We start from the raw sequence: 24,962 nt of genomic DNA on the forward strand, positions 1-24,962 counted from the left end.
GGCCAGAACACACAGTAAAACAGTCTTTAGGAGCCAAGTCAAAATCATAAGTTCACACACAACTTAATCCTCCAAATTCAATATTGGAATCTTCTTCCTATTCTAAATTTGAATCCTCCCCAAATTCCAAACTTAAAATCATTTCAAAAATTTATGATACACTTTTAGTGATATTAGGCACTATAGGTCAATGATTTTCAAACAGAATCTTAATAGAATTCTTTGAACATTTTGTTGAGAACTTACATTAGCTATTGTAATTCTCTAAATAAATATTTGATATCAAAATTAAGAACTCAGCTTTACTAAATAAAATATTGTACAGTTCAAAATATATTAAATTGGTCTTTTTTAAAATAAAATTCCAAGAATAATAAAAAAAAATTTTATTATAAATAGTAAAATGATTGCCATTATTTTATAAAAATGTGATTAAATAAATTTATTTTTAAATTAATCTGAAGATATGCATAATAAGTTATAGAACTTTTGGGTTTCCCCCAATAAATTAAATCCATAACATTAAAGAGATGACAGTTTAGGAAGTTTTATTGCAGTTTTCAGTTGTCTTTTATACAATTAACTGTATTAAACATTTCATCTCATAGTACAATAACTATAAATTTATATTGTACTATAAGAAAATATTGAAATATTTTATGTAATCTTCAATCGTCAAAGTTCCTGCACATTAAACAGAGTGCATTTCATGTCCACTGTTAATAGTTGTAATTAATATATATACAACAGTGAAACTTATAGTATAGGTTTTAATTTCACTTATATACTAAAAGTAATTTATTAGTGACAATTCCTTCATTTGTTACAAAATATCAAATATTTTCTTAGAATAATTTTTTACAATAAAGAGCAAAGTACTTACAGATGTACACCCAAAATACAAAAGAATTAAAAATGAAACAAAATATGTACCTTTCTAAAACAACAAATTTAAGGGATTTTAAAACAATGGTTGTCATTTCATAAATATATAATATTAGATGGCAATAAAAAGATAATTTTTAAAATTTCTCATTTAAGTTTGTAAGAGGCTTTAAATTTTTATTGCATGATGATTTTATTCTGACTTGGAAATATTTCTGTGATTATTTGCAATAATCTTTTACGAACAGTATGTTTATTGAAACGTATTTTTCTAAACTATGGGCATAAAATAAATTGTATGAATAACATATGTTTTTAGCTTTTATACACATTGCCAGAAAAAAATTATTTAAAATAAAACTTCAAAAACTTGGAAGCATGCAAAGTTTTTGATTTTTAAATCTAAATATTATGTTGACATTCAGCAGAACAGCTAATATCCACAGTAAATTATATTTTAGAAAATGCTTCCGATAAAATTTTTTAACTTCTTGCAAAAAAACAACAAAAATAACTATAATTAATTTATATTCTTTCTAATTAGTCATCATTTCCTATTAATACTCAACAAAGTTCTAACTGAAACTCTATATCCTGGAACTGAATTTTTTGAAGATATATTCAATATAATCCAATTTTAAAAAATATTGATTTATATTTAATAATTTTAAAATAATAATAATTAAATTTATACTGAACAATTCCATCATAAGTGAACTACCATCATTTTCATGTTTATGACATTATCTATAAGTAGGATTATTTATATATATACTGTATACATATTGATAGTACTGTATTCATTCCTGCAGGGTTCTAGATACTAAAATATTTCAAAAAGTAAGTATAGTACTTTATTCATTTCTAGAAAATTACAGTATATTGATGGTGAATCAAAAACATATATATATTTTTAATTAACTCATGTGTCTAATAATCTTTGATTTCCTATTTATAATATCAATTAAGTTGAAAGTAGACAAAAGAAATATAAAATATGTAATAATTCAACAAACTTAATACTATTTGTTCTCATCTTCTATCAGTCAATTCATCAATGTTATATTGACAAATTTGTATAAAAATTTGTGTCTTTGTTTGATTTCCCTATATATATATGGGAAAAATATATTTTTGTCAAGTTTTGATAGGTATTTTTAAAAGTTATTTTTTTGAGCCATCATGTATTATATATCATATTTAGAAATGATCTTTGATTTTTTAAACTTGCTGGAACCAAATAAAATAATCCAATTCTTACATGTGATGTGTATGTTTACGTGAATATTACACTTTGTTTAAAACACTTGATATTATCTACATTAATTTCATATTGATAAAAAAGGAAGGGGACATATTTTGATGATCTTGTAAAGGGAAAATTTTCAAACAAAGATAAATATAGAAATAATTTGCTTCATAAAATTGCAACATTCCAAATAAATTGATATACAAGCATTATTTTATATCAATTAGTTTCTTCCTTTTTTTTGTTACATTGTTATCACTATTTTACAATGTCTTGCAATCTGCAATATGTAAATTTATCAAAATCACTAATATCATTGCCAATTTTAAGTCATTTTAAGGCTGGCCCATCATTACGTTTGATGTATTATCACCAGTTGCTGACCACTGAATTATTGTCCATAATAAATTTCTAATTTAACACCAGCAGAGGAACAAAGAGAACCATTCAAAACACTTTGCCTAAAATCAGTCTCTTTTTAGGCATATCATCCAAATAATAATGCATACAGTTACACTCAATGTGCAAAAAAAGGAATGGATCATTTAATGCAACAAATAAAGTGCATTTATACAGTGTCAAATATTATGCACTCCTGTAACAACACAGTCTTTTCATTAAAGTGCCCATTTTCCAAAAGTTTCAGCAATATAAAAGGCATTTCTTTCTTCTATATACAAGCAATACATTGTCAAAGTGAATTTGTTGTAACATATCACATATGGGCTTCAGGATAACCATGTGGGGGTGCTACTGGTACTGTATTAGGCGTAACCCGAGACTGATTTTCATCTACTTGGTGCAATCCTGCAGGTCGTAGGATTTCTTCCACTCCTGGACAATGTGGTCTTGGTCCAGGTTCAGGAGTATATGTAAAAGTAAGTCCAGTTGCATAAATAATGCCATCACTTCGTACAAGTGAAACAGGTACCTATATAAAATTTGATTAAGTAAGAAATAAAAATTATTTTATAAAAAATATTTATATCTTTTTACTAATTACATTTGAAACATACCTGTGTTGGCTGTCGTACCCACTGCCAACCTTCACGAAATGCTGATATGTCTGGCACAACACACAACATCCCTTCTTGACATCTATAAAATAATCATTGCATTACTATTACTGTGAAATAATGATATTTTTTATAAATTAAAAAAAAAAATGTATTAATGTATATAATAAATCATTAAGAATTGTAAATATAAACTTATTTCTAAATACTTACAGCAAACAGATTGACATAGCAATACAAATTATGAAAATAAATACTACTACTGGTATATAAGTTAACTTTTTAAGCTTGAAAAAAAATTCTCCAAAACTAGAAATCAGCTTACATGGTAAGTATAAAAGGCAAATCTTTACTACAGACTAGTAACAAGTGGAATAGCTGTTCACCAATAGACTGTCACAAATATTTTCATCAAACACTGCACCACATGCTGTTTCCAACATCTGAGATTATTCAAAGAAATTCTATGCGCCTTTGCATACACAATATGCTGCCAGTCAAGATATAGGTGTGATCAAAAAGTATCTAAAGTCTAGAAGTGGCTAGGCATGAGATTACCTTAGAACCTATCATGCATGGGTCACATGTCTCTAGCTCATTGTTTGTCTATAATGAAGCTATGCAAGTGCAACAAACAAGTTAGGACATCTACAGGGTTCCTACTAAAATTTTTGTTTTAAATTCCATGATTTTCCTTGACCAACTTTGTACAAATTCCCTGACCCATATGTCTGTATAGTATAGCACATTGACAAAGTAAAACAGCATTTGACTTACTATGTGTATACACTATTGCTTCTTCAACTTTTTCATTATTTATTTTTTCTATTTAAGTTACATAGTTTTTATAATTGCTGAATTATTAAAATTAAAAATAAAACGTTTTATAAAATGTTTTCAAATAATACTTTCAATGATATCAGATAAGGAAAGCAGTTCAGTATCTTAGAATGAATAGATTGATGGGAGAAATCCATCAATCAGTCAAGCATGAATGCCTCCCAGGAAGATCATCTATAGGAAACTGAGCCTATTTAGGATTTAGATACATTAATAAAACCTGGAAAACTCCATGTGGCCACCCTGACAGTGAAATGCAAACCTGTGAATAACTATCAGTATTTTATTCACTCAGCCATTGATGAGCTAAGTGCATAAGGAAGCCAGTACAGTCAAACCTTGGTTTACAAACTTAATTTGTTCCTAAAAATTGTTTGGAAACCAATTTGTTCTTAAATCAAAACAAATTTTCCCATAAGAAACATTAATGAATTAATCCATTTCTGACTCACAAAACAAAACCTTTTTTTTTTTTTTAAACCAATTTTTAGCTGTTTCATCCATAAAAAAAATACCTATAAATGCAATATAATATTATATATATATATATATTAAAAGCAATATGTTCCATCACTGCTAACCAAAACCAAAACATTTTACAAAAAAGTGTTATAAATAGAGACTCAACTCTGACTGGCATGAAATATAACCAAATTCTTAAATGCCATTTACATTATGTGAATGTCAATTAACAGTTTTTATTAATTAATTTGATTTAAATTCAACTGTGGCACATACCAAAAAATGGAAATAGCATCTTTCTTGCATGCACATTGAAATGCATTTTTAAATAGCAATGTCAATAATGATTAGTACCATGACACAAAGCAATTGCGGCACAACTAACTTCTAAATCAGTAGCGGCTCTACTGAGTAGCTTGTTTGGAAACCAAGTTATTGTATGGCAAGTAGAACAAATATGGCATTCAGAATTTTGTTTGTAAACAGGAGCATTCTTAACCTGAGGTTTCACTGTAATAATTACCAGGGCCCAGACCCAGCTTGTGTTGTTTTAAAATTTTGAGTGATTTCAAAAAATTATAATGTTTTAAATGAAATTATTAGATTGTAAATGTTTGTAATTTTTCCTATTAACTTTATTTAAGTTAAATTATTTTAACTAATGTAAAGGAGTGTTTTAGAAGTTAGACAAAACCTCCATGGTGGGAAACTAATTTGAATAATATGAAAATTTTCTTATCAAATCTGAAATTTTCCTTTTTAACATATTTTTTGGTGTTCATTACTTGAAGTTCATCCTTAACTGAAATTTTTGAACCTTATAAAAATTCATTCTTAAGTCATCATCATAAATAAATTTTGCATTTTTGATGTCAAAAAGTCCATTAATTTCTGTCTATGCTAAAAAAAATAATCATTCATGGCACTGACTTCAATTTTATTTCTATTAATCAACATATTGCATCAAGTTTATAATTGTATTTGCTATTCTGTGATGATGCCAACATGTGCTTAAATTAAAATGTTCTTTTAATGTTAACTTATCAGTTTAGTGTTGCATTGCAAATTGTATGGTAAGCCTATTTAATTATATGTATAATTTAATTTGAATTTTCCAAACTACGTAATAATAATTATTAATTGGTTCATAAATTATGGTTTTGTATTTTGTGCAACAATTTTTGGGCAAATTTTGAGTATTTGGGTCTGATTTTGAATTTTGAGAACTTTTGGGTCATGAAAATGTTCTGCATCCCTTTTTGTAAGTTCCTTGCACCACATTATTTCTTGTTGCCTGCAGACAGCTATACTTGGTCAACCACGTTGTGAGAAAAAAAAATCAACAAGGCAGTGAAGGAAACAAATTCCCTGACTTTCCAGGTGGATAGTAACCCTGCATTGAAGAATAAGGTTGCAAAAATTGCTTAGTGAGTGAGCAATTTTTTCCACATTTGAGGGATGCCATTCATCACAAAACACTGAAATTGTATTAGAGTGGCAAGTGGAAAATACATCATGACAATGCAAACAGTCTCTTGCATCACACAGGTATAAAAATATTTATAAGGAGATTAATATACTTATAAGAGGATGCTCAGATGTAAAGATTTCAATGCAGTTTTGCATGGTTATTCTGGGACATTAAAAAATATCCCCTGTAAAACCATAAATTCTACTTTTTCATTTTATTTGAGAAAATTACAAGTTTAGGTAATAACAATGGATTGCTTTTGGACCCAAGAAATACTCATTATTTTAATATCTACGAAATTTCATGTAAGTTTAGTATGTTCAAAAAATTGATAGTTTTCATGAAAACTATCAGTTTTTTTATTTCAATTAAAAACTTGAAATACTTCAAATGTTTGATAGTCGGCAAATGGCAATTTTAGTTGGAGAAGATAGATCACTTGCCCACAGATTCTATATTCATGTGTTTGTGCTCATCAGAAGTTTTTGTTTTCTTTTTTTAAATTTGGTTTTAACTTCTATTTCTCACTATAAACTATGATGATTTTCAGCCAACTACAAAATTATACTCCTTGTTTATAAGTACAGTGGTACCTTGGTACTCAAACTTGATTTGTTCTAGAAGACTGTTTGAATACTGAACAAATTTTTCCCATAAGGAATAATGTAAATTAAATTAATCCATTCCAGACCCACAAAAATACACTTATAAAATCATTTTAACCAGAATTTAACACAAATTTAACAATAAGTTTACAAGCCTTGAAGCACAATCATAAAAAACCAAAAATACCTATACCTAATACAAAATATGCCTTTTTTGTTTCCGTCCGATGAATAAATATTTTTCTATAAACAGTTAAAAGACAGTCGTTCCAAAAAAATTCTTTAGACGATCACCATTTTTAGTGTTCCAGAACCAAGAATCAGACAGCCAGACCTTCCCTTTTAGGCTACATAGCTGTCCTTTCTAAAAGAAGTTCCTTAAAAGATACACAGGAAACCAATTAAAATCAAATAAATTTAAAATCGGAATGGTAGATCTTACGACATCTTGTGAAAATTCATCTGTATCTATTCGGGATTTCGACTCCTTTTATCTGCGAATAATTAGCGCTGACAAATGCAGATTCGTCAATATCCTTCTACTGACGACATTCCGACGTAATCTGCATTTGTCAGCGCTCATTTTTCGCAGATAAAAGGAGTCGAAATCCCGAATAGATACAGATGAATTTTCACAAGATGTCGTAAGATCTACCATTCCGATTTTAAATTTATTTGATTTTAATTGGTTTCCTGTGTATCTTTTAAGGAACTTCTTTTAGAAAGGACAGCTATGTAGCCTAAAAGGGAAGGTCTGGCTGTCTGATTCTTGGTTCTGGAACACTAAAAATGGTGATCGTCTAAAGAATTTTTTTTTGGAACGACTGTCTTTTAACTGTTTATAGACAAAATATGCCTATTAATTTTATTGGGTTGTACAAACCTTTTGTGTATTTTTAATAGCTGTTGTTACTTAACATAGATGTGTGATTTAATTACAACAGTTGTAAAATTTAACATATTTCTAAATGTGAGATATTCTTTGTTTAAAACAGTGTTTTTCAACCTTTTTTTTTATCTCATGGCACACTTTAAACCTATAATTAAATTTCCATCAAAAAATCACACAATTTAAAGTTGTTTGTAAACATTCTATTGCAGTATTACTTGCCACTTAACCTAATTTTTTTTGTCTATATTTTTTGTGAATTAAATAAAACCATATTGTTGTTCCTTAAAACAGCTGCAGGTTACAACAATAGTTATTTAATTAATTATTAAATTAATAATTTTCATTTACATAAGAAAAGCAATTAACATTAAGTCTTAATTTGCATTTAAAACAGGAACGATAATTACCTTTAGAAACCTGCCCAATGTCCTGCTATTTCTAAGTTAAAATAATTTGAACTAAATATGAACAATTATAACCATATTTTTGATTTAAAGAAAATTTCATTTTAAATGAAATAACCCAATGTTATGCACATATAATTTTGTTTATGAATATATATGTTTTACTATACTATGCATATGTTTATTTCTTATAACAATGAAACACTCAAATGATCAATTTAAAAAGGCTTTAATTTTGACATGTACACTTATTATTCTTTGGGCTCCTTTCGAAAATAATTTATTTAACAACATTCAAAAACTTTCATGGTATACCTATGATCCTCTTGTGGCACACCAGTTGAAAATCTCAGGTTTAGAAGCTTATTTTGAACTTTTAATGTTTTGTTTGAACAAAAATTAAGTAAATGTATAATATCTGCAGATGAAATGCATCCAGCTTATTATGCTTTGAGTTTCTGAAAGGATATATAATCTCATAAAAACTGTAAACAAGATTCATAATGTGTATGAGGAAGATACTCCTAAACTTTAAACACTCAAATGCGATTTTAAAAATTCTATACTGAAAATTCCAAACTGAAGGATACACAACAAAAGTGCAAAAGCTGTTGAAGAAAAATTGCAGGAATAAATTAAAAATAAACAAATAAAAATTTGTGAACTTGCAATCTTAATGTGTTACAGACACACATGGCTGCAAAACATGATTATTGGGTTCCACATAAATTAAGTGAAAAAAACAAACTGAATTGAGTATAATTTTGTCTAACAAAGATAGACAATTCTAAGGTTTCATTTTATTTTTAAATTAGTTACTCATTTTTATAATAGAAAAGTTTCTTATAAATGACAAAATTAAAGTTAAAGTAAAAAATATTTGTTCTTAATCAAAAATTTGTTATAGCAGGTCATGTTTGTTTGGTCACGTACTGAGCAATTTTTTCCTGAACATGTGTTTGAATATCAAATTGTCTGAGTTTAAAACAGTTCAAGTATCAGGGTACCATTGTAAAAATTTTGTGTTGTACATGATTCATGAAATAGACAGATATGAATAGGTACAACTACTTTCTTGGACACAAATTATAGTCCTAATTGGACTCAAAGTCATACCTTCCAAGTGTACACTACTGTGTCAACCACAAGATGTTTATTTCTTTAGGCAGTTGAAAAATTTCATAGCAACTCCAGAACAATCTGATGTTTCTCAAAGAAAATTGAGAGCACATGCTCTAAAAATTCATGCACTGATATATATTCAATTACTGGTACTTTAATAATATATTGTCACATGCCTGATACCCCTCACAATTAAAAACAGAAAAAAAAACACTTTTCTTTACCATTAAAACACACATCATTAATTAAGTGTGGTTGTGGCAAGATTCCTATGTTTATTTGGTGTACATGTTGTAGAAAAAAATGCATGCTTTTATGACAACTACCACCCATCAATATATGTAAAATTTTGCCAGAGAACATTGTGAATGAGTAATGAGAATTATATGTATATAATGAATAAGATATATATATATATATATATATATATTATTCATTACCTTCAAAATTATACCCCTTGTTTGTAAGTAAATTACTTGGTTGGAAATAATAAAATAAACTATGATGATTTCAAGCTAATTTGGTTATTTTTTTTATTTCTCACTATAAAGAAATAAAGAAAACAAAAAATTCCAGTGGGGATGACACAAGTATAGAATCTGTGGGTGAGTGATCACCTTGATTACAACTACTACTTGCTGACTATCAAACAGTTGAGGTATTTCAAGTTTAGAATTTAAAAAAAAAAAAAAAAAAAAAAAAATTTCAAAACAAAAAAAAAAAAAAAAGCTAATTTCCTCAAAAACTGTCAGTTTTTGGATGTAATATATAATATATTTATATTACATCCAAAAATTACTTATTTCAATATCTACCAATTTTCTGGGTCCAAAAGCAATCCATCATTGTAATCTAAAGTTGCAATTTTTTTGAATAAAATACAAAAGTGGAACCTTTGGCTTTACAGGGAATACATTTTAGTGCTCCAGAATAACTATAGAAAAGCCAGTTGAAATCTCTGTTTTGATGAAGTGACAGGGCCTTACTCTATCATTGTCTAGCAAACATTGTATTCGTATTTCAATTCTAACCCATCAATAACTACTGTGTGTTTGGAGTCAACTTACACAACAGATATAGATCTAAACTAAAATCCTGAGATTAACTTACATACAGCATATTAGATAAGAGATTTATAGTTTTATAATATTTGAGATTTATAATTTTAAATGTGTTTTAATAGTTCTAAAATTAAAGTATATCCTAATATGTCATTTCTTCTTATGAGATCAACTAAATAAATAATTATTTAAAAAATTTAATAAATAAATAATAACACTGCACCATTGCATTGTATTAATTCATATTAATATACCCATCCATAGTCTCAGAACTATGGACAGGTAGAAATTTTTGTTGTAAAATTCAAGAGATAATAAATTATAATAAAGTGTCACTTGACAAAATATTTTAAAAGCACCATGCATCACACATGCATGAATGAAATTAGCTACTGATACATTTCAAAATTCCGCAATGAGTGAACTGTGACTGATCTGCTCACTCAAACATTTCACTGCAAAATTGTTTATTTATAAATAGTACACTAACATATTAATTAACAATATTTAAGTGTACTATTTATAAATAAACAATTTTGCAGTCATTCATTTATTTTATCCAGTATCCTTTCCTTTAAAAAGTATCACTAAATATCTCTAAATTCAAAAATTTTTTCTGACCTACAAATGAGGAATTTTATGTTTCTATTTTTATTTGGTCCTCTATATCTTCAAAAACAAAACAAGTGTGATGATACTACATTTCTTTTACATTTGTATCAGTGGTGAAGTATCATATTACTTACTATATATAACACACCAAAGAAACACTATATTTTACAAAGTATTGTCTTTACAGTTAACTATTAAGTTTTAATTAAATATTCAATTCATTCTAATGATTACATTAGAAATTGTAGTATCCAATAGTAAATTCTTTTCACAATATATTCAATTATCAACTAACCTGTACATAGTTTCTGCTTCAACATCTCCAAACCAAACTTTAAGATTTGGAGTGAAATTTTCTCCAGCTAATTCTAACATAGCAACATCACCACCACCATTTAGCTGTTCAGTAAAGAAAAAAATATTTATTTAATATAATTTTTGTCATTTTCTTCTTGAACTGTACATAAAGTATGGTAAAACATTAGAAATATAAAAATTTACTAATTATTACTAGAAAAACAAAATATTTAGTAAGAGATTAAATTAAAAACTGAATAAAAATTTAAAATTTCTAACAAAATTTATTTAAATATTTTTGGGATCAAATTTAAAAAGAAAATTATAATTTTTTTTAATTGGAAAACATTAAAAAAATAAATAATCCAACAAAAGTGTCAAGATTTTTTTTCTTTTAAGATCTACAACTTAACTTATTAATTTTTTTGTAATAAAAGTATTTAACTGTACTGGATATAAATTCAATTTCTAAATGATTCTAATATTTGTTTCACTGAAGAAACAAGCTGAAATTTATATATGAATATCATTGTAAAATTAAAAATTTAAGAAAGTGTTTGTTGAAAGTTTTTAGAATATATGTTTTTAAAATACTGTATACATTTACTTTCCAGAAAAAATTATTTTACAGATTTACAAACAGGAGCTATGGAATTCATAATGCTCAGGTAATATTTAACTTTATACTATGCATTTAGGGAATAACATAACCATCATGTATTTAATATTAATTTCACTATATTATATATAAAATAAATTGGTATGTTTAATTCAAGTTATGACGATGCTTAACTACTATATAACTCATATAAATGTTTCACTATTATAATGCAATATCCTAACTCTCCATACCATTTTATTATTATTTTCTCATACAGTGGAACCTCGGCATACGTCTGCTTTAGAATACGTCCAATTCGGAATATGTCCTGTTTGGATGAAAAAATTTTGCTTGGTATACGAATTTTGTTCGGTATACAACTTAATTCAATTATACGCACCATCTATGAACAAGTAGCACTATCAGTGTACTAGACCAGACTAGATGTTTGTGGTGCCACAGTCTATAACTTTGTTAAATTTCTTCTGATTTTAAGTTTGTAAGTAAAATTTTATTATATTAAAAATAGCTGGGACGATTTTACATTTAGAAAAGAAAAATATATTTCTTACTAGACTATACAATAATTGAGTCCATTTCTATTAGTCCCTTCACACGCTTTCGTAGAGGTATTAACAAATCTACGGCGGAACCGTCCTTTTATTTGGACTCAATTATTGTATAGTCTAGTAAGAAATATATTTTCTTTTCTAAATGTAAAATTGTCCCGGCTATTTTTAATGTAATAATTTATTTTTTAAAGATTATGTAAGCCACCGCTAGAGGACTTTTAACTTTTTTACATTTGTCGGTGGACAGTAGCCTCAAATAAAAGGACGGTTCCGCCGTAGATTTGTTAATACCTCTACGAAAGCGTGTGAAGGGACTAATAGAAATGGACTCAATTATTGTATAGTCTAGTAAGAAATATATTTTTCTTTTCTAAAATTTTATTATTTTTATTAATCATGAATTGCAAAAAAGCAAATGAAAAGCAACAAAAAACTAAAACATGACTAGAATCACAATGGAACTGAAAAAAGAGATTGTTGAGAAATATGAAGCTTGCATGGGTGTTCGATATTTAACTGTTGCATACCATATTCTGAGAACGACGATATCGACAATCGTGAAAAATAAAGATATTATTAAATCTGCTAACGTTGTGAAAGGGGTTAAATCAATTTCTAAACAGATTATTAGTATTAAGGAGAGTTTCATTTGATTTGATTTTGATTTAATGATTTAAATAATATAATACAATATACTGTAATAACTTTAAAAATCTATAATAAAATTTATTTTTTTATTAATGTGCTCAAACAGTGTTTCAAATTATTTTACAACCCCATTAATATACCATATCAAGAGGGATTTTTTGTTTACATGAGAATGGATAAACCATTTTTACATTACTTCTTATGGGGAAGGTTGGTTTGGTATACGTCCTATTCGGTATAAGTCCAAACATCAGGAACGGATTAAGGTCGTATACCGAGGTTCCACCATATTTAAAAGCATTCAAATTATAAATTTAATTAATAATGAAAAAAATCGCTTCTACTTTATGAAATAGAAATTACATAAAAATTAACACAATTACAACTTTGTGTTTGTCAATATTAAAAATATTTAATTTTCATGCAGAATATTAAAAAGTGAAAACAACAAATACAAATCTTGAAGTTTGGACAATATCTAATAATCAATGCATCCAATCTAATCTACCAATGCATCCTAACTTTTTAATCAACCTATAAATTTTAGAAGTACAGTAGAGAACCGAAAATCGGAATCAATTGGGGACTGGGGTTGTTCAGATTAGGGATTTGTTCCGATTACGGTCTATGTACGAAAAAATATATTAACCTGTCCGATGTTCAAATTTTTCTCCGTCGCGTGTCGCTTCGTGTTGAATTTTCGTCGATTTTAAGCCTAACGAAAATTTTTATAATAATAATCGAGGCTATCGTATCGTTAAAAATTATTTCTGCATTTTGTACAAACAAAATAAATATATTGAAGAATATAAAAACATGAAAATTATACTTTAGAAGTAAATTTAGTATCAAAAACGTTTGATTCAGCACGACACAGTCCGACTGAAAATCGTGCCGATTACCGCAGACTCCGATTACCAGGGTGCCGATTTACGACTCTCTACTGTATATGATTAGCATTAGCATTTCCATACTGCAATTTACATATTTATTGGTTTTAGCTTAAAAAACAATTAAACTAAAAATCTAAAATTGTTGATTTCTTTTTCCTCTTATCTGCCTTTTACCAGAGACAAAGAACTTACACCAAGAATACTCAAAACAGAAAAACAATCATTTATTTTTCAAAACAACAAGCTCTGCATTTTAGGTGAATTTTCTACAAATACTGTCACCCTCTTCACGCTTTTTCCATTTATTTTACACAGGTTACTTTTAATATAATTTTATATTTACTTACATGTAGACTATGAACCACTGGTACAGGCGTCACAGGAGTCTTAACAGCACCCATTCCTTCATAAAAAGTATATTCAGCTTTGTCAGTACTAATAATGGTCCAAGAAGCACCATCATTAATCATTTCTTTATTTAATTCTTTTGGACAAGGAGTAGCCTTAATAGAATGTGTAATTATAAGCATATAATATCATTACATTATAATTTGTATAATAAAATATTAATATAAAGTATATACATACATGGAACTGTATTATTCTTTCCTGAGATAGACACAGATACATTCTTTCAGTATCTTTCATATAAAAAGCACATTTATGAAGTTGTGACACAGGATCGTCTGCATCTAGGAGAGCAGTTTGCTTGTCTACTTTTCTAATAATCTATTATTATAAACAGACATATTTCAAAAAACAGAATTCAGTATAGTGCTTTAAGAGTTAAAAAATTAAAGTTCATACCAAACGAGGCAATGCCATTCCTGTAACTGAACATACAAGTTTTACAGTTGAACCATAATGAATATAGCCATCTCGTACTGTGAATTCTTCTGATTCTGATTCATTATCATCCACTGAAAATTTTAAATAACATTTAAATTACCTTCAATTATATTATGGATTAAAATGTCTAAACTAACTTTGAAAATTAAATGGCAGAAATATCTACTGCTACAATCCATGAAATTTTTGTTGACAGAATATAAAATTTTTTAAAAATGGAAATAGTAGTCTAAAAAAATATGCAACTTAAATACTTATTTATAGTTAGATAAAGTAATTTAATATATGATTAGGGAAGGAATGGCATAGAGAAAAAATATCATTTATTTTAAGAACCTAATCATATAAAAATTTTACTAAATATTCAGTTATTCTCAAAGGTGTGGAAACCAATTGATTCAAAACATTGTAAGTTGCTTTTAGAAAAATGTTTAAATGTTCATGTCTTCATTATTATCACAATAATGATTTTTAAAAGTGCACACGTTTCCATTTCAAAATAATAACTGTTACAAAGCATTCTGATATATATATACAGACTTTAAATATTTATTGTTCAATAGCTTTTAAATTTCATTAAGACTATACATTGAATTAAACATTTAACAAAATATGAAATAGCTATTGAGTAGTTTTATAAATTAAGATATATACTGGGTATTCCTTTCAAACCTCCATAGTTTTAAATTGTGTAAAATTCATTTGTGCAGATAGAAAAATGAAGTATGTCAGAAAATGTTGGTCAATACTTAATACTTTCATTGTATATGTGAGAAAAGACTGCCACTGCCATGTGATCCTGATCATTGGATTGGTTGAGGCACACTCATTCCTTGGCTTGTCCAATCATCTGACAACACCTCCTCTGAACATTTTTCTTTAAGAATATGGCAAGGATCAAGTGGATGATACAAAAGTACCAGATACTAGCTCTGCTCACAATAATCATAGATGCTTTGACAAATTTGACTCCTGACAATTAGCTTGGACAGGGGCTGAAATCAAGTACGGAGTGTAGATTGTATCACATCATGAATATGTGGCACATGAATTAATTTAATGTAACTAACTTTTTCAGATGCACTTTCTATTACAGTGTTATATTCACATTTCTCCAAAAACTAATCCATAAAATTAGGGAGGTTTGAGGGAGAACATCCTGTATATTACTATTGATTAATTTTATATTTGAAATTAATACTCACAAAGATGAATTGTAAATGCTCCCCACTGTGTTGAACTGGCATGGAAATTACCATTTTCAACATGTAAATAACGAGTACTAACTGTTTGTGATCTTAAACGGTTAAAGAGTGCTACTTTTGTACCAGATGCAATACACACTATAAAAAATTAAAAACTGTCAAAACAGGGATTTAAGTTTTAATTGAAAATAAATTAGAATAAGAATAGTAAGTTACCAAATACACTCACAATCAGCATTTTTCAAAGACTGTTTCTTTTTAGAAGGTTTTGATATTACTTTAATTCTTTTGCTATGGAAAACACCAATATCTTCTCCATTACCATAAAACATTTTTACAGAAAGCATGAAATGTTTTCTTTTATCAGAATCACTAATGTACAATGTTTTAGCAGCACAATAATTCTGAAAAGTACATTAATTATAATTTATAAACAGTGATAATTAAAGTAATCTTTAAAAAACAACTTTAAACAGTGTGACAGAATTCTAATAAGTACATAATATTTTTGTTACTTACAGTGTGCTTCAAAAAATGTTAACACAAGAAGTGTGCTTTCATATTCTAAAGAAGACTAAGTATATATTGACAATGACAACACACGTGAAAACTAACATTGAAAACAAACATTTGTTACCTTGTTAGTTTACTGTATTCTCCATTCTTCTTCCATTAAAATAATATAGTTTCATGTATGCTAACATTTTTTGAAGCATTCTATTATGAAATATTTTGATTAAACTAAGTAATGAATCTATTATTAGTTATTGTTTTAAATATTATCTCAATGATAAAACATTTTAAAACTTCTATTATCAAAGCTGAAATCAGAAAAATGCTATATACAGTAGGTCTTCAAATTTGACAGAGTATGGATTTAACAGATAAAAAAACTTGTCCTAAAAGAAAAATTATAATGTGTTTTTTATTTATACATAAAGCATGCTTAAAAGGTTAGTCAATAAGTGTATGTATATGTATGTATGTATATATATATACATACATATTACTTAATGTTGGGGGGGCGTGATCTGACTGCGGAGGTGTTGGTGACTTTTTTGCTGAGCGGCTATGGCGATGTTAGATATGAAAGTTTTACAGTATAATATGAAGTGTAGAATAGAAATGAGAAGTTTAAATGCATTATTAACTCGAATAATAATTATTATTTTGTTGGTGATTGCTGGTGTAGAGTTAAATCCCGGTCCTTTCCCTCAGTCTCCTCCGTTGCCGAGACAAGAAGTTATGCAAAAAAGGGGACGAGGAAGACCACGTAAAGAGGTTACAACGAATATCAAGGGAAATAATCAGACGACCGAAATATCAGGAAGAGAATACTTGATTGAGGAACATTTTAAGAATACTGCTGACACTTTGAGGTATGCTACGATCAAAGACTTTTTTGAAGCGACAGAAGATACTCTAGTACCATGTACCACTGAACCTGAATATTCACTAAAATCAGTCTATGAATTGATCCAGGACAAATTTGATCGTCTGAACGCCGAGATCCGTTCTATGAGAGCCGAAATCAACAATATGAATGAAGAAAAAATAAAGCTCAAGGAAGAGATGAAAGAGATGTGTAAAAAAATACGTACATTAGAAGAAAGAACTGACTCACATAGCAAGCTAAAAGGTATGGTGGATTTTGAAATTGATAAAATGTTAAACGAGACGACTAAGAAGAACCTAATAATATTCAATTTTCCATTCAAAACCTCGGAATATGTAGAAGAGTTGAAAAAACTTATAAAAGAAAACTTAGAACTTAACTGGATAGAAATTGAGGGTCTCATCTAACTAGGAAATAGAAAACATAATCAAGTAATTAAGGTTATGACCGAATCGGTTAAAGATAAAAACCTAATTCTTAATAAATTCTGGACAACAAGATTTAAAATGACAGACGAAAAGAAAAAAAAAATAATCTCAACTGACTTATGTTTGAGATCAAGGATTAGGAAAAAATTATTACTCAAACAGATTAAACTAGAGAAATCGGGTGACAACAGGATAAAAATAAGAGATGACTACTTCTTAAAAGAAAATACAATGTATACATACGATTTGAATACTAAAGAAATAATTCAGGTGAATCATTTTTTAGAGACAAATATAATATAAGATTAGTAAAAACAAAAGATAACTTAAATATAACACAGAAAAAATGGAGAATGGAGAATAATATAGAAAATAATAATAGTAAAGTGAATGGAGATGAGTTGATAGCCAAAGATAGTGAACTGGGTGAGAAAAAAGCAGGAACTTTAACAAGAGAAAAAAATAATGTGATGATGAGTTTTTGGAACACTCAAGGGTTAAGAGAGAAAATATTAAAAACCACGATAAGAGAATTCCTAGACGCAAATAAAATAATTGGATTTCTAGAAACTTGGATTTTAAAATCTAGTGATATGGAAATAAAATATCTAGAGCAAGATAATAGCGTAATAATTAGCAATGCTCACCACAAGAAGAGGTTTGATCGCCCGTCGGGCGTTAAAATAGTCAAGGAAAATAAATTCTTAGAATTAATGTATACACCTAACCTCTCGTTTGAGAAACATTATAAAAATACACTAAACAACGCAAAAATTGTAATAGGTAAGTCAATAGGTTTATTCTGCAAGGCTAAACTAAAGAACTTAGGTACACTTGTTCAACTTTTTAATTCGATTGTGATGAATTCAATGGAGTATGTAGTCCCAATTTGGAGCATGGATAAATTTAATGAATTTGAAAAAATACAGAATGTACAGTACCTACTCGCAAGATATTTCAGTTAGAATACAATATTCCGGGCAGCGCCTTAAGATTAGAAACAAATAGATTCAGATTAAATACTATACTAATAAAAAGATATTTGATGTTTCTACAAAAAATTATTAAGGCAGAAGATATAACAACAAAACTACTGTTTTCACTATATCACATATCAAGGGAAATGGATTTAAGACGAAGTTGGATAATGCAGCTATCAAAGATAGTAAATAAAAATGATTTTTCTATTAAACTGTTTTTTGGATGATACAAATGATATGGAGCAGTATAGTAAAGAAATAATATATAGAGTTAAAAGATGTTTGATAAACGATTAATATGTTATATAATTAAGTTAAACAATCTACTGAATCATAATTGTGACAAATACTAATGAAATTCTATAGATTAGTAAGTAGAAAATATCAATGTTATTGAGATGCTATTATATGTGTATAAATATGCGTTTAAACAAAATGCCCCTGTAACAGGCGAAAGCCTTCTATGCCAAATAAAGATATCTATCTATCTATCTATACATACATACATACATACACATACACTTATTGACTATGACAAATATATATATATATATATAGAACTAATTTATATGACTAATATATATATATAGAATTTATATATATGGTTTAGATTATGGATATATGATTATATTAGATAGGTTATATATGGATTATGTTGTTTTAACATTTATAAAATAAATATTAAAAAAATATACATAAAAATAAATAAATAAATACATAGGGTGATTGATTAACAAACATAATCTGTTCCAAGACTTTGTTCACTACCCGAATTGTTCGTTAACCAATTATCGATTTACCATAGGTTTTTATGGGAATTTGATTAATTCGTTCTGGAGACCCCCCAAAAAATATACTTTCTTACTATGTTTATTTTATACACATTTTCAAGTAGTTGTGCAATTTAAGTTTCTTTAAATGTTTTAATAATGCCATGTTGTATAATATTATATATTTTGCTTTATTAAAAACAAAAATGCAAAGATATTTCAATCTGCCTTGAGGAGAAAATTAATCCCATAAAAAGTAAAACAAAAATAAAAATGCATTTGTTTTCTTCCCCACGAAAATTTTTAATAAACTAAAAGCAACAGTCAAACAAAGATTGTAATTTTTAAATAAAATAAATTATATTAATAACTTATATTACTATTATTACTACAAATTTCTTTCATATTTTGAAATTTTTGAATAAATGGAAAATATTGGAATTATAAATCAATATATTTCAGAATAGCCCAAAATTCATTAAACATGTTAATATACTGCTGAGAAAATATTAACATCAAAACATTGTACTTCATTACTAATCATTTCAGAAAAAGATTGAACATACCTTGCCATTGAAATCAAGTTGTTGCATTTCTTGGTCTGAATTTCCAATGCCAATAAATGCACATAATTGTGCACCTTGTTCTATTTCTCCATCACGTATCATTTGTTCTTGCTTTTTCCTCCAACCATCACCCAAAAGATAAATACATGGAGGGGGGCAGAAAAACCTGTAAAATTATATAGAGAATTAACTTAATATTTGCATATAAAAAATTATATGCAAATAATACATAAATCATAAATATACATTAAATTAATAGATACTTCTCTTCAATATAGTTTTCACTTTAACCATGTTAATTATAATTACTCTTTCCCTTTTTAAAAATATGTTTATATTATTAACTACTTTGCCAAAGGATATATTTATGACCTAAAACAACATTTGATATAAACAAATAGTATGGGATTATACTTCTCAAAGTTTTTAAAAATTTATTTCGTTTCCTTGAAGATGCACGAGCACATTTAAGTTTTGTACTGTTTTTTCTTCTACAATCAGAATGATTTTGAGTTTGTATGGTTTGCTGTGTATATAGATGATTGATTTAACTTGAATAATAATTAATTCCAACACAAACAGTGATATCGAATAATTTATTAAACAGTCAAGTAACAATAAGTGAATTGAAGGATCACATTGACTGCAAATACTATAATCACTTGAATATTTGGCTCAAAGTTAATTGTTGTATTGACACTTTTAAGATAAGTAATTAGCAACTCGTTTTAAAATTATATGCTAATACAATAGTTTTGTTTGATTTTTACACATCATTCTTTTTAAAGTTAACTCTATAATCCAATAAAATCTAATATCCAATAAAAATATTTATTGGAAAACTTTGTACATTAATATTTGACATCCTACACAAAATTAATGCATAAAAGATTTGACAGAAATTTAATAACAGAAAGACTATATAGATTGTTATGTATTGAATATTAATTGAATTATTAAATAAACATCACATAATATACAGAGGTTTTGGTTATTTATTCTGGGATTATGTTTAATTTTGAATTAAAAACAAAACTCAATAGAACGTGTTAGTGCAAACCAAAATATAATTTGTCAAAATTCATTACTAACCTTTTTTCATTACCATATGACTTTTGTGCAACTTTTGCATGAAGAATTACCAAAATCATATCACCTCTCTCTCTCAAATATTTCTTCATGGCTTCCCTAAAAAAATATTTTCTAATTTTAACATAATATTTGTATTTAATGTTTTTTCTATTAAGTTTTGATTAACGTTTATAAAATCAATAAATAAAAACAATGGTTTTCAAAAGTATTGAATATGTAGTAAATATAAATAAATGACAACATAGAAAAATTTTAAATAAACATATCCAGTTTTCACTACCTACCTTGTTAATCTTTGGTCTTTATGTCTGTAAATAAATAAATAAATAAATATATTTAATTGCACAAAATTTTATCATTTTAGTATGATTAAAAAATTAAATTTGTTAAATTAACTTAATTAGTCAAAACACTAAATAAATTATGAGATTTTATTGAAGAATGAGAAATAATAAAATATGAATATCCAGAAAAATAGTAACTGGACAAATTATTTCTATTAAGTAATGAATAAATTATTTGTATAAATAAATATAAAGAATAAAACTATATTAGGTAATTTGAAAAAAATTTCTAATAATATTTGCTTAATGGTATAAATATTATGGATAAATTTAATAATTCTAATATGTAGTTATTATTATAAAAATTTTAATATGATAAATGTATTGGTAATTCTATGTATTTTGATCAATATGAAGTTGTCTTAATATTTTTGATTAATACAAAATTGTTTTTATTAATAATAATAAAGTAATCAATATAACTGAAAAAAAATCAAAATAAATATTGTTAAATAATCATTTTTGTTTCAATGTAATTTTATTGAAAATTTGTAATGTATTTTTTCCTTAGCACTTTGCTTTATGTTTACTAATTAATTTGATTTAAAAAAAACTTATATTTTAGTAGTAAATAAAAATTTAAAATATTTGGTATTAAACAACAAATTAAATTTTGTAAATATAACTAAAGATAATATCTTATATAAATAGTGAACATCAACAGTTACTATTAATAAAATCACAATAACATTTGATGCTTGATGGTAAAATCTGTACAAAGAAAATTTAGATGTAATGTTAAATCAATTCTGTTCCAATTCCAAATATATCCAAATGTTCCAATACCAATTCCAAAAATGTATATCTTTACTTTAATAGAAGTTTATTATAAAAAAATTTTATGCATTAATAAAAAATATAATAAAATATAATTTTAACACTCTTATGTATATGTAACTTATATTATTTATTATACAATAGTATATATTATTACAGTGGTACCTTGTATACGTCTGGCTTTAGAATATGTCAAATTCGAAATACGTCCTGTTTGGATGAAAAAATTTTGCTCAGGATGTTTGGATGACTTAATTCAATTATACGCGCCATCTATGAACAAGTAGCACTATAGGTGTACTAGACCAGACTAGACGTTTGCGGTGCCATGGTCTATAACTTTGTTAAATTTCTTCTGATTTTAATTTGTAAGTAAAACTTTTTATTAATTATGGCATATGATTAATATGCCATGATTAATGCCATGGCAAAAAGGCATATGAAAAGCAACAGAAAACTAAAACAAAATGACTAGAATCACAATGGAACTGAAAAAAGAGATTGTTGAGAAATGTGAAGGTGGCATGCGCGTTCGAGATTTAACTGTTGCATACCATATTCCGAGAATGACGAAATCAACAATCGTGAAAAATAAAAACATTATTAAATCTGCTAATGTTGTGAAAGGGGTTAAATCAATTTCTAAACAGAGATCGGAGACATTAGATGTTGAGAAATTGCTTTTGCTTTGGATAATTGAAAAACAGTGTGCTGGCGACAGCGTATCAGAAGCAATTATTTGCGATTATTACTGTAATGACTTTAAAAATCTATAATAAAATTTATTTTTTAATGTGCTCAAACAGTGTTTCAAATTATTTTACAACCCATTAATATACCATATCAAGAGGATTTTTTTAAACATGAGAACAGATTAATCATTTTTGCATTACTTCTTATGGGAAAGGTTGGGTTGGTTTGGTATACGTCCTATTCGGAATAAGTCCAAACATCAGGAACTGATTAAGGTCATATACCAAGGTTCCACTGTATATTATATTATTTGTTATATATATAAACAATGAGAGAGAGAGAAAAAGAGAGAGAATTTAAGCAAGTTAATATGTAGACTATTCATAGGAATATTGTTTCTGCACATGATTGTCTCAAGATATAATTTCTGAATATTGATTAGGATTAGATGTTTATTTATCAAAGATCCTTATTCTTCTTCTATAAATTCATATTAAGACTACAAAAACAAATTTATATACTATTCTTATTTATACATAGTACTTCTGAGATAAATCTATATTACATATCCCAACACTTAACTGAATTTGAATAATAAGAAAATAGAATCTATATCCGATATGAAGTATTTACACCAAAATGCAAATGAATTCTATTTATAAAGAAGAAAGGTATTCTAACATGAAAACTTATGTAGCCAATCATTTATTTTGTACTTAACTATTGCAAGAAAAGTTTAACAACAAAAAGCATTCACATGTTTAATGAAAATTTAAAAGTTGAATTCTTTATGAGCATCAATGCATCTGAAAAACTGAAGTTAAACATTGAACATTCTAAAGAAGCTTTGGAATTTCTATGATTATTTTTGTAAATGCTGCAATATGAAACTTGCAAATTTTGTCACTTTACTTGATATCTCTATAGTTTAGCCAAGTTGCTTTCTATGGCATAAATTTAAAGTTTGTTAAGCAGAAAAATTATAACATTGGTAAATGGTGGCGATAGATGGTAAGACATCTTAACTATATGCTCTCCAATTCAGTACATAAGTCTAAGCCTGTAATATGGTCAATAAATACTTTGCAATTATAGTACTTATGTAAAAATAAGGCTTTGTTTTCATTAAATGCTAGCATTTTATCTATAAATTCTGTTTTCAACCAAATAGATTTTATAGATGCTCTGTATAAAAGTTATTTTTAAACATGATATAAAACAATTTCTTCAATTTAATTTTCAACTCACTATTCAATCACAACTCACTCATCAATTTTAATCAATAGGCCTATTTTGTTTGCATATAGATTTTCAAAGTAATTTATAAATGTATTAATTCTGTTATTAGACTTATTTGCATAACATTACAATAAGATATTATTTGCATAAAATAAAAAGTTGAATGTTTACTCTCAAGCAAATAAATAATAATAAAATTGAAATTTAAAAAGAAAAATACAAGTTTATTGATTTAAAAAAATAAAATGCTATAGAAACTTTTCAGTATATAACTATCTCACTAATCTTCTCCAGTACTAATTTATCTGTTTTAATATCTTAAAGAAGTTTTCAATTTAAAATAGGTAGATAGAAAAATTTTACAATAAAAGAAACTGTATACACTGAGATAGCTTTAACTGTCTTCATTATATGAAAAAAAAATTAATTTAAAAAGTTTAAACGATAGAAAAATAAAGAAGAAAAAGCTCAAACAAAAGAAAGATAAATAGCAATGTCTGTTTTTAATATTTTATCATTTGCTCTTTTATTTTTATAACATAAAAAACAAATTTTATATTTTGTTAAGACACTTACTTATTTCGATGTCTGTCATCGACTGGTGGAGAAGGGGTAGGTAATGGACTCGGAGGAGCATGACCACGTCCATGTGCTAACATTGGAACACTTAATGCATTAGAGGAATTCAAAGATCCAAGAGAATGTTGATCTCCATTTACTTTATCATGAGATGTCATAGAACCAGAAATAAGTTGCATTGATGATTCTGAAAAAAAAAAAAACTTTTACATCAATTTATTTTATCATATCTGATTAGGCATGTAATTTTAATACTCTAATTTTCCAAAGACAAATTATTTTATATAAAAGAAATGAATGCATGAAAAATGTTAATAAATCATATTCACTCACATTCTACTTAAATAGAAATTTATATAATGTAATTTAATTGTTTTGTAAACAGAAAAGTTACAAATCATATATTTAAATCTT

At 26.8% G+C, this 24,962-nt stretch overlaps 1 protein-coding gene across 3 annotated transcripts in view; it reads right to left on the reverse strand.

Annotated features, from left to right (window-relative positions):
• Nucleotides 1-531: 531 nt before the first annotated feature.
• The window catches only part of Su(H) (recombining binding protein suppressor of hairless), a 119,462-nt gene continuing 95,031 nt past the window's right edge, over nt 532-24,962 (reverse strand). For all 3 annotated transcript variants that reach the window (XM_067280051.1, XM_067280050.1, XM_067280049.1), the window contains 12 exons: nt 24,546-24,735; nt 21,201-21,224; nt 20,917-21,012; nt 19,825-19,990; nt 15,914-16,088; nt 15,685-15,822; nt 14,438-14,550; nt 14,219-14,359; nt 13,978-14,133; nt 10,915-11,018; nt 3,151-3,232; nt 532-3,065 (listed from right to left, as the gene is read on the reverse strand). In XM_067280051.1, the coding sequence (XP_067136152.1) occupies nt 2,850-3,065; nt 3,151-3,232; nt 10,915-11,018; nt 13,978-14,133; nt 14,219-14,359; nt 14,438-14,550; nt 15,685-15,822; nt 15,914-16,088; nt 19,825-19,990; nt 20,917-21,012; nt 21,201-21,224; nt 24,546-24,735 (1,601 nt within the window). In that variant the 3' untranslated portion in view covers nt 532-2,849. The remainder of the gene's footprint in view (nt 3,066-3,150; nt 3,233-10,914; nt 11,019-13,977; nt 14,134-14,218; nt 14,360-14,437; nt 14,551-15,684; nt 15,823-15,913; nt 16,089-19,824; nt 19,991-20,916; nt 21,013-21,200; nt 21,225-24,545; nt 24,736-24,962) is intronic.

Source organism: Centruroides vittatus, unplaced genomic scaffold, assembly GCF_030686945.1.
Source record: "Centruroides vittatus isolate TY-2023 unplaced genomic scaffold, ASM3068694v2 contig_880, whole genome shotgun sequence".
Taxonomy (NCBI): Eukaryota; Metazoa; Arthropoda; class Arachnida; order Scorpiones; family Buthidae; genus Centruroides; species Centruroides vittatus.